General features: G+C 44.9%; 1 protein-coding gene across 1 annotated transcript; it reads left to right on the top strand.

Moving 5' to 3' along the window:
- Positions 1 to 1,363: 1,363 nt before the first annotated feature.
- Positions 1,364 to 3,185, top strand: LOC123000972 (olfactory receptor 2G3-like). Its single transcript, XM_048220236.1, is given in 4 exon segments — positions 1,364 to 1,402; positions 2,351 to 2,614; positions 2,656 to 3,070; positions 3,073 to 3,185. Coding segments are annotated over 4 exon segments (831 nt in total).
- Positions 3,186 to 11,639: the final 8,454 nt, after the last annotated feature.

Genomic DNA, 11,639 nt, shown 5'->3' with positions numbered 1-11,639 from the left:
ATGCTAAGAAATGCTGACAAGTCTGTGCATACTTGCAGGCATTTTCTATACATGTAAAATACATTTTTAAAAATTTGCGCACATACACACTCCTGTACACATGGGATCTTACTATGCATATTGTTCTTTGAATCTCCTCCCTTTTTAAAATTTAACTTGGTTGCATGGGGCTGAGCGGGAGCAGGGACATCTCGAGGAGCCAGGCTTGGGGAGACGGGCTAGGCAGCGGGGCAAGGTCAATGCCTGCGAGACGCAGCACCAGCGATGTCAGGGCCCAGCTGCTGGTGTCACATGTGCTCCTGGGTCCCCAGTGTTTTTATATTAAGCCAACTTAACCAAATTCTTTCATTAGTTTTAGAACTGTGTCCGTTGAGTCTCTTGGATTTCCAGATAAGACAAATACAACATTTGCAAATCATTGTTATTTTCTGAGCGTTATAATTTTATTTCCTTGCCTTAAACTATTTCTTTGGCTACAGCTTTCTGAATACTATTCTATACCAGCGTAAGAGTAGCACTCACTTTGAGTATACACCCTTCGAACAGGGATCGTAAATCCAAATGCGTGGGGTGGGGGGCAAGCACAGGCAGTTTAACCTGGTAAAACTAGTCTGCGAAAAATAAGGGACCACAAGGAATATCGTGAACTGGGGAGTTCACACTCCATCCAAAGAGGAATCATGCGCTCACCTCCTGCTGGCTGGAGGAATATGGCCCATTATTGCCAACTCTCGTTTGTGATGCTGAAAAGCTAGTTTTTTATGTGTAAGCTCCACTTTTTAAAATATTGGCGATTAATTCAACTTTTAAAAACTGTACAAAATGTATCTAGGGGTTATATGTGGCCTGCAGGTGGCCATTAAGTGACCTCTATGCTATAGTCTTAGCATTAAGCATGATGCTGACTCTTCTTTTGTAAGAGAGACTCTTCAAAATATCAAAACAGTTTTTGGAGATACGATATTAAATGTCTCTGTGAGAGTTCACAAACCAGAAAGTCGAGAGCAATCTGCAAAGCCATGGGAACAGCCGGTGTACGAGTCAGCAATGGATAAGGAGGTGAGCTGGGGTACCCACCTGGGCAGGGTGCATGAGCTTGGAAAGCCTTCCTGCAAATTTAACTGCTCTCCACAAATTTCCCTTCCATAAAACTCCATGTTTTGTGGATTTACTTCTGCACGGTTTCCTATAATCACTAGAATTTTTAATATGCTCAGAACAAAATATAAACTTTTCTGAATCATAAAACCAGAAGGGCAATGAATACCGAAAGGTGGAGCAGCCACAGGGAAAGATTTTAAATCTCAGTATGTTCACCATCTCCAACAAAGCAAAACCAACTTATTGGCACCATATGGACAACATGAAGAAAGGAGTTTTTGAAGAGTTTCTCACGGAGAAGGTATGATAAATGAAGATTAATTATACAATATACACGTCCTTAAGGTTATATCCTCTTTGTGTGATATGCTGGGGTTATTCTTTTTATTTTGCTAACTCTAAAAATTGTTTATGGGACTATACTCACTTTACCCATGACCTTTCCTTGACTATAAAATATCCCTCACATTATAGTAAGCATTTGGTAAAAATTTGTTGAATGAATGGCATAATCAATGAACACCAATGAAAAAGCTCATTCACCAGAAAAAGCTAAATCTGAAATATTAACTCTAATTTTTATTCTGCATAGCATTGACTTTAACCCCCCATTCTAACCTTAGTCCCAATCCTTAACCCAAATAATGAGTATAATAGTCCTCCCCTGATCCTAATCTGAAACCAAGAATTAGTAACCCCTATACTTCCAAGAGAAAACAGAAAATGGGGTGAATAGTAGAAAAGCAAGGCTGTGTCAGCAAAGGAAAAACATACCTAGAGGCCAGAGAGGAGCACGGAGTACGACGCCTCCCTGATTGGGCGTTCACCATTTTCGTCACCAAGACCCTCAACCAGATCCTGAACCCAACCCCAGTACCACCCAAGCTACTACGGGGCACATCTCATGGTGCCTCCACCTGTCAGTCCAGACTTCCTGTTAAGAACCATACAGGAGGGGCGCCTGGGTGGCACAGCGGTTAAGCGTCTGACTTTGGCTCAGGGCGTGATCCCGGCGTTCCGGGATCGAGCCCCACATCAGGCTCCTCCGCTGGGAGCCTGCTTCTTCCTCTCCCACTCCCCCTGCTTGTGTTCCCTCTCTCGCTGGCTGTCTCTCTCTGTCAAATAAATAAATAAAATCTTAAAAAAAAAAAAAAAGAACCATACATGAAACAAGTGTGAAAATTCCTTACACACCCTTGTGATAGACACCCAATCAATTACGTATCCTCAAAACTCTTTAAACAGGCAGATCACAGTGCAGGACCTCAACCGGTCTGCCGCGACAGAGTTCATTCTCCTGGGCTTCGCCCCCAACCCCAGGACCGACGCTCTGCTCTTCACCTTCTTTCTCGTCTTTTACCTGCTCACCCTCATGAGCAACAGCCTCCTCACCGCCCTCGTCCGCCAGGACCCCCGCCTCCACACACCCACGTGCTTCTTCATCAGCGTCCTCTCCACGCTGGACACGTGCTACACGACCGCCGCGGTGCCCCAGGGCTCGTGCATGTCCTCGGCAAGAAGAGTGCCCTCTCCTCTGCCAGGGGTGTGGCTCAGAAGGACGTCTTCCTCCTCTTCGGGGCCACTGAGTCCTGGCTCCTCTCCGTCACGTCTGTGGACAGGTACACGGCCATCTGCCGCCCGCTCCGGTACAAGGTCATCGTGGGCTGCCGCACGTGCCTCCTCGTGGTGGGCATCTGTGTGGCCTGCCGCGTGGTGGGCGGCCTGAGCTACACCTTCTTTGCCGTGCACCTGCCCCACTGTGGCCCCGATGAGATGGACCACTGCTTCTGCGAGGTCCCGGCCGTCCTGAAGCTGGCCTGTGCAGACACGTCCCTCAACGACTCGGTGGACTTCATCACGGGCTTCAACGTCGTTGTGGTCCCTCTGACCCTGGGTGTCATCGTCTATGCCAACTTCTTTGTCTCCATCATGAAGATCCGCTCGGCCCAGGGACGGATCGAGGCCTTCTCCCCTGTGCCTCCCACCTCGCCGTGGGCACCATGCTCGCCCTTCCACGCAGCATCAGCCACAGCTGGCTCCGGCAGCTGGTCCGACAGTGGCAAGATAATGGCCCTTCTCTATAACATTGCCACAGCCTTCCTCAACCCGTCATCTACAGTCTGAGGAACAAGGATGTGAGAAAGGCTTTCCTCAAACTGATGGGACGGAGCGGGGCCCCAGAGTGAGGCTTCAAAAAGGAAGACCTTGGGAGCCAAACAAAGCAGGACTCCCAGCCAAACCCCGCCATGAGGCCTGCAAGGCTGTACTCCCTGAAGTCACGCCGTCACCCTGGCCCAGTGGGAAGGAACTGGGTGCTCAGACAACAGCAGTATCTTTGGTGCCGTGGTTTGGGACAGAGGGGACACACTGGTCAAGAGCCGGGACCTCAGTGCCTGACAGAGCAAGACAAGAGACTTGATTTAAACAAATAATAGATATGCGGCGTTTTGCAAGTCATGCAACTCACGCTAAGGGTTCTATCTCTTTCTCACAGGGAAGTTGTGATGATCAAACGAGATACTACATGAAACATGTTTAGTACAAGACTGGCAATAGCTTTCAACAGATACTAGTTTTAATTTTTTAAATTTATTTCCCAGGATGAGCTGTCAGCCTTGAATTAGCCACGATCCTCTTCTGGGCTGTGAAAGGGACTAGAACCCTAGAGAGTAAAGGGAAAAAAAGGCAGGGAGTGAAAGTAGTAAAAACTCAAAACCCGAGAAGTGGAGAATCTTACGGGGAGAGACTCGAGAATGAGGAGATGAACCTTCTCTCCCCACCCGCAATTCCTTCACACTGAAACCATCTGACAGTACTACTTTGTAGCCGTTTGCTTTTGTGCTTGTGTATCTTTATACCTCTTGGATTTCCTTTTCCCCTTGTTCCTAATAAAGTCCAGTTTGGAAAACGACAAGCTGTCTTGGGCTATCTCAAGGAAGAGCGACTCTGTCCACCTGAAGATGAACAAAATCAGAGAGGGGTGCGTAGGCATAATGTCCCCCTGAGGGATGCAAAACTTAGGCAGTCCAGAGAGAGGTTAAAATCGCCATGGGGAGCTTCTGCTTTGCTCCCTCTTGCTTGGAGGGACCTTTCCTGAAACTCCGCTTACTCCTCATAGAATCTTTACAAACGTAAATTGTTTTTCCCACGTTTCACCAATCTGCAGAGTCACGTTCCTGGGCATCACCCGTACTTATGGGCTTTGCTGTCTGCTGCCGCAGGAATTCCAGCACCCAACAGAGCAATACCCACAAGGTCCTAGGGACATGTTCCACAAGCTAACAGCCAACCCCTCTGGCTCGTTCTTTCCCCAGCAGCTTGCGGATTTCCACTGGCTATGAAACAACTTGCAAAAGAAAATCAGCTGGGTTGGCCAGAAAAATTCAACACGGATGCCTGTGCCCCCAAGGGAGACCAAGGTCCATGCCAAGGGAGCAGGTTTCAATGTCCTCAAAGATATTGCCCTACCCGCCCCCACGCAGGAGCCAGTGTTGCATCAATAATGAAGCAAAATTAAAAGGCAGATAACAAAACAGGGCGTTTCATTGCAACATACTTACAAACGTGGATAATAACACAGAAAGAGCTCTTACAAATTGGTAAGAAAAATACAACCATCTCAGAAAACTGGCAACAGATCTGAACAGTTCATTAAAAAAAAAAAAAAAAAAGACGTTCAAATCATCAGTAAACATATGGGAAAATCCCACCACAGTCGGCACTAAAGTCAAGATGCAAATGAAAATATCAAGGAGATCACTTTCTCTCCTTTGAAACTGGCAGAGTTTTTAAACAATGGAGTCAGAGGTGGCTAGAACACACTGAAACACTTTCCTACATTGCTCGTGGGAGTAGGAATCCATCTCTTTGCAAGGTGATTTGGCTTTATGTATCAAGAACCTTCAATATGTTCATAACTTCCTACCTAATATTTCTACTTTCAGGACATTTTAGGAAATAGACATCAAAAGGGCAGGAAAAAAAAAACCACAATCATTTTTATTCTGTTAGTTAAATAGGAAAAAGTTGGAACCAACTGAAAACATCCTGTACATGTGCACGAGCCATTAAAGGATATTATGGTATGGCCACATAAGGGTGTACTACATAGCCGTTGAAAATGTGCTTCAGAAGAATAGTTAACGATGTGAATGCTCACAGCAGGATACTGAGCGCCTAGAGGCAAGAAACAGCTGGTGAACCGTTAACACTGTAAATACCTTTTCACCCTTGAAGTCAGACATTAAAGCTTAGACTAGGAGAGAGGGCCACTGAGTCATACTTCTGACACACACACACACTCCCCACCTTTTCAAATTAAGGAATTAATAAACTAACCAGGGCAGCTTACCTTGTCTGTGTTTTCGACTTGTTCTCTTGCTCCCCTCTCCCCCAATTTAACCTCACCCCCAATCACAATATATGCAGACAAGCCTCCCCACCGAGCCGCCTCAGCGAGTTCCACCCAGATATCTCAGATCTCTGTGTCCGGAGGTCTGACCGTGTCTGCAAACTAACCCCTGCCCCGAAGAACTTCTGGGGATTTCCTGCTTCCGTTTCCTACTTCTGCTTCAGTCAATGTTGGCAATTTACCTTTCTTTTTTTTTAATTGTCCATTTTATCTAGGTTCTCAAGTTGGCATCAAGTTGTTTTTTTTGTTTGCTGTATAGGGAGCTGTGTATCCCCTTTTAAATCCTAAAACGCATCTTTCTTCTCCCTTTAGTCTTTGAACAATTTTGCCAGAGGACCATCTGTTTTGTATTTTCCAAGAAACAGATTTTGGCTTTGCTAATTAACCTTCTACAGATCGATTTCCGCTTTTGTCTTTATGACCTCCCTCCTGCTTTCTTTCTGTTGTTTACTGTAGCCTATCCTCTTTTTTATTATTATTATTATGTTGTGTTAGTCACCATACAGTACATCCTTAGTTTCTGACGTAGTGTGCCATGATTCATTGTTTGCATTTAACACCCAGTGCTCCGTGCAATACGTGCCCTCCCTACTACCCATCACCGGGCTAACCCAGCCCCCCACCCCCTCCCCTAGCCTATCCTCTTGAGTGGAATGACTAGCTCAGTAGTTTCAGTCTTTCTCATTTTGGTTTTTTTTTAAGATTTTATTTATTTATTTGAGGGAAAGAGTGACAGAGAGAGAGAGAGCAAGAGGGGGGAGGGTCAAAGGGAGAAGCAGGCTCTCAGGGAGCCCAGTGCAGGACTCCATCCTGGGACTCCAGGACCATGATCTGAGCCAAAAGCAGATGCTTCACCGACTGGGCCACCCAGGTGCCCTCTCATGTTGTAATAAATACCTGTAGAGCTGTCAATGTCCACCTAGACTCTGCTTCACCGCTTCCTACGGAGTTTTGCACCTGATGGTTGCCGCTCAGTCCTAATCTTGGTCTGTTCTGCTACAGTGCACGTTATCACCACTAGAATTAGCTCAAGTCAACCAGCCAACAGGGGGATAATGTCATTATAATGTCAAATCTCATTGGTTCATACTCATTTTTTTTTTCAAACACATTCATATTTTGCACAAGCGAGTACAAGTGATCAGTCCAGATCTTGATTATATGGCAGCCAGAACTTTCCCAAAGTCCATGTTAGGGCTAGAGTATTACAGAAAAAAAAATTTTTTTATGCAGCCAGCCATGTTCATATTCCAGGTTTTTTTTTTTTAAGATTTTATTTATTCATTCGAGAGAGAGAGAGAGAGAGAGAGAGCGAGCGAGCACGGGTGGAGGGCGGGGCAGAGGGCGAGGGAGAAGCAGACTCCCTGCTGAGTGCAGAGCCTGATGTGGGACTCAGTCCCAGGACCCTGAGATCATGAGCTGAGCCAAAGGCAGACACTTAACAGACTGAGCCACCCAGGCGTCCCCAACATCACGAGCTATTAATCAAATGCAAATTACAGCCACAAGGAGGAGCCACTCTACACTACTTAGTCTGTTAGATTGGCTTACACAAAAAACCCTGACCACACTCAATGCTGGAAAGGATACAGGGTGAACGGACCTCTCATACACAGCTGGTCAGAATGTAAAATTACGCAGCATCTCTGTAAAACAGTTTGGCATATGCTTTTTTAAAAAACAGTTGTATTGAAATATAATTTACATACCAAAAAACTCATGCACTTGAACTGTGCAAATTCAATGGTTTTTATTATGTTCACAGGATTGTGTAACTATCATCACAATCCAATTTAGCAACATTTTCATCACCCCCCAAAGAAACTCCATACCCATTAGCAAGGACTCCTGATCTCCCACTCTTATCCCCAGGTCTACCCAACTACTACGAATTTACTTTCTGTCTATAGATTTGCTTGTTCTAGACATTTCATATAAACGGACCTGTATAATACGCAGACTGTTCTGACTGGCTTTTCTCACTGATTTCCAGGGTCATCCAGTTAGCGCGTACCAACCGTTCATCCCTTTTCATTGCACAGTCGTATTTCATCGTGTGGACAGACCATACTCTATTTACCTATTCAGTCGATGGGCATTTGAGTTGATTCCGCTTTCTGGCTACAACGAATAATGCGGCTAAGAATATTCATGTACTAGTTTCTGTTAAACATGTATGTTTTCATTTCTCTTAGATATATATCTGGGAGTGGAACTAAACTCCATGTTTAACATTTTAAAGAACTGTCATACTATTTTCCAAAACAGCAGTACCATTTTGCATTCTTATCAGCAAAGTGAAAGAGTTCCAATTTTTCCACATCCTCAATATTGTTACTGTAGTTTTTTAAATTATGGTAGGTATGAAGTGGTATGCCATTGTGGTTTGGGTTAAAATATTGTTATAAGCATACACATATCGTATGACCCCAGCAATCACATTCCTGGGAATTTATTCTAGGGAATAATAACTTATTATTTTTAACTTTACACAAATATTCATAGCAAATTTAATCATAATAGCCCAGAACTAGAAACAATGCAAATCTGCCTCAACAGGTGAATGGATAAGCTTTGATACCGCCATATGAGGGACTACTACTCAGCAATATAAAGGAACAAACTATTGATACATGCAACAGTCTAGATGGATCTCAAAGGCATCAGGCTGGGTTTTAAAAATAATTAGCTTTAGGGGCGCCTGGGTGGCACAGCGGTTAAGCGTCTGCCTTCAGCTCAGGGTGTGATCCCGGCGTTAAGGGATCAAGCCCCACATCAGGCTCCTCCGCTGGGAGCCTGCTTCTTCCTCTCCCACTCCCCCTGCTTGTGTTCCCTCTCTCGCTGCCTATCTCTATCTCTGTAGAATAAATAATTAAAATCTTTAAAAAAAATTAGCTTTAAAAAGTTATATACTGCATAATTTCAATTGTGTAACGTTTTCAAAATTAAAGTGACAGATCAGTGACCATCAGTGCCAGATTTCTCTGTGGCAGTGGAACAGTTTTGTATCCTTATTGTGGTTACATGAACCTATGAATTTAATAAAATTTCATAAGACCATATATCCCCCAAAATGAGTACAGGTAATAAATGGTGAAATTCTGATAACGTCCATAGTTTACTTATTAGCATTGTGCTAGTTAACTGGACATGATAATGTACTAGAGTCATAGATGTCATCATTGTGGGACCGCTGGATAAAGGGTACCCAAGAGCTCAATTTACTATTTTTTGCAACTTCTTGTGAATTGTAAATTATTTCAAAATAAAAAAAATTTTTAATAGCTCCTATATCCTGGTAGAAACTGAAGCCTAACTATGGGTCACGACACGACTTGACAAACAAAATGGCCCATCATAAACTATGTTATCAGACCCATGAAACCATCAAGTTGGACCCACACAGAAGAATTCTATTCTAGAATGGCAACTCTCTATGCAATCTGATGTCCAGATGGTGGGCTTCGTCAGTATTCACCAAGTCTCCCACGGTTCTTGTTCCTACTTTGCTGCGTCTCCCTCAACCCGCATGTGGAATGCCCTATATCTGGGTAACGGAGGAGGGAAAGGCCTAGTTTAAGGTAGCACTGAGTATGGTAAAGGAAAATTGTTTCCATGGGTAGAATCTTAGACGGTGTAGCTGGCTGTCTGCTCTATAGGGAAAGAGAGATGCCCTCGAGTGTGGCTATATAGTATTTCATGGGCAGTTGCTAATGGGATGGAAGGGTGGCCAGAAACTTGGGAAGAAAAAGACTGGAGGATTAATGATGTGGGGTCTAGAGGAGGCCATGTGGATTGCCTCTCCCAGACCCAGAATATGAAGATAATCGTTTGCTACATAAATACGCACAGTGAGCGTCCACTGTGGGGGGCGTCGCTCTAAAATCAGGTGGACCAGGTGACCCTCCCGTAGAGTGGTCAGCCTCTGTCCCTAACCACACGAGTGCTCGCCCTACACAGCAGCCATGGAAGCACGACAGAGACTCTGTGTGGACTCAGCCACATGGGGTCAGCCTCACCAAGGCCATCGCCACTGCTATGTGCCAGACCGCAGCCGCAGAGAAGACGCCGAGCCTTTGATGTGGTACCACTCCCTGCGGGAGCTGCCAGTTACCTGGTAACACATAAATTACATTAGACACGTTCCATCAGGAAGGGGCTGCAGTCGGTCCTTCTGGGGAGAGACACACAATCAGGTTTCCTGCCTGAAGCATCTCTGACAACTCACCGTTAATGGCCTCAGAGTGTGGTGCCCATTGCCACAGTAACCCATGCAGCAGCATCTCCAACTAGGAGACACACTTTACTTCAAAAAAAGTGCGGCAGTCAACTCACTCACAGATTCAGTGGTCTCTCATTGTGCCCAAACTCTCAGAAACTCCTGGGCTTGACAGGACTGTGGAGTTACTGATCTAAGGTTCGATTATCAAGCCACCTGGGAGACGACATTTTGTAAGGCTGTGGCGCCGTCCTAGAGAATGCAGTTTACCCCTGACACCAGCAGTCACTGCATGGTCCCATCTTCCTCCGAAAGAGAAGGCACAGATCCAGGAGCCAGGAGAGGCAACGGGACTTGTCCCTCTCACCAATATACGAAATAGCTCTCCAGAGAAATTTTTGCTTCCCATCCCTACAACTTTGAATTCGTGCTCGAAGGAGGAATTTGTTCATTAAGGAGGAGATCTATGGTTCGGATGAATTAGAAGCTGAGATTGCCTCCTGGCCACTCTTGCCAAACCATGCGGAGGAGGAATGGTTTCTGCATTTCTTAACTCCTGAATGACGCTGGTGACGCTAATCCCCAGACCACTCCTTGATTAGCGGGAGTCTAAATCTCCAGAGAGAAGCTGGGCTTGAATCAATAACCCTCGCGCTCAGGTAGTCATGCCCTTGAGTTTGGGCTGAACCTAGCAGTGTGCTTCTCATGAATAGCCCAAAAGTGATGGAAAGTCACTTTCAAATTTAGGTGACAAAAGATCCTTGCTCCCTCTTGCTCACAACCTCTCTGAGGAAGCCAATGGCCCGGTGGTGAGCTGCTGCAAGGAAAGGCCCACATGGAAGAAACTGATGAATGTTCTGTACAACTATCGGGAAGAAAATGAGACTCCCAGTCCAAGAGCCAGGAACTAAATCCCGGTGACAATCAAGTGAACTTGGAAGAAGATCTTTCCCCAGTCAAGTGTTAGGATTTCTGCAGCTGGTGCCTTGATTGCAGCCTTGTGATACCCCCTTAATCCAGAGGATCCAGCTCAACCACACTCAAATTCTTAACTCACAGAAACTACAAAAAAATGAATGGTTTAAGCCACAAAAATTGGAGGAAATTTGTTACACAGCGATAGGTAACTAATACAAGGAAACTGTGGGGGATGGTGATGAGAATGATCTTGATTATGGTGATGTTTTCACAAGCATATACATATTTTAAAACTCATTAAACTGTACACTTTAATATCTACAGTTCACTATGTCAATGTACTTCTGAAGTTGAGAATGCTTTATGAAAGTGTCTGGGTGGGAGATTTTCCCAATTGCTAGGAGATCCTACTTCCCCCTTCGAATGTCACCTCACTGAGACAGAGCTCCTTACTTTAGTGGCATGAGGGCTTATGTGCCCTAAATTCATACTCTTCTAATAATTTTGAAAGAAAAATGACCTGTATTATTTTCCTGAACCTTATTTCATATGATCACCATTGATTTTCTTTAATTATTCTGTCTTCAGAACCTGTCAAATCCCTGGCCGAGCTACAATGGTGTCACTGACCTAGGAGGCTGGAAGTCATCTTACGCCCATTAATTTGAACTTAGTTCATGAACCCAGAGCTCAAGCACTCACGTTCATGTTCATTCAGTGATAGAAAACATGAACATTGATGCCAGTTCTATGGCAGGTCTTGTAAACTGGTGGTACAGAAATGAATCAAATATAAGTGTGCCTTCATGGAGTCCCCATCTGGTGTCTTGATGCTTGAGGGAAACCTACTGCCATAACCTTCCGGGTGTTCTCATATATGATCTTACTGAGTCTAATCCATTAATATATCATATGTGCCCACTGGACGTTGGAAAGGATTTGGATGGAGAAGTCATGTAGGCTGTCCATGGTGCCCATGCTTCTGTGACT

This window comes from Ursus arctos, unplaced genomic scaffold, assembly GCF_023065955.2.
Source record: "Ursus arctos isolate Adak ecotype North America unplaced genomic scaffold, UrsArc2.0 scaffold_12, whole genome shotgun sequence".
In the NCBI taxonomy this organism is placed as follows: domain Eukaryota; kingdom Metazoa; phylum Chordata; class Mammalia; order Carnivora; family Ursidae; genus Ursus; species Ursus arctos.
Note: the sequence above shows the minus strand (reverse complement) of the source record. Positions and strands in the feature narration are given on the sequence as shown.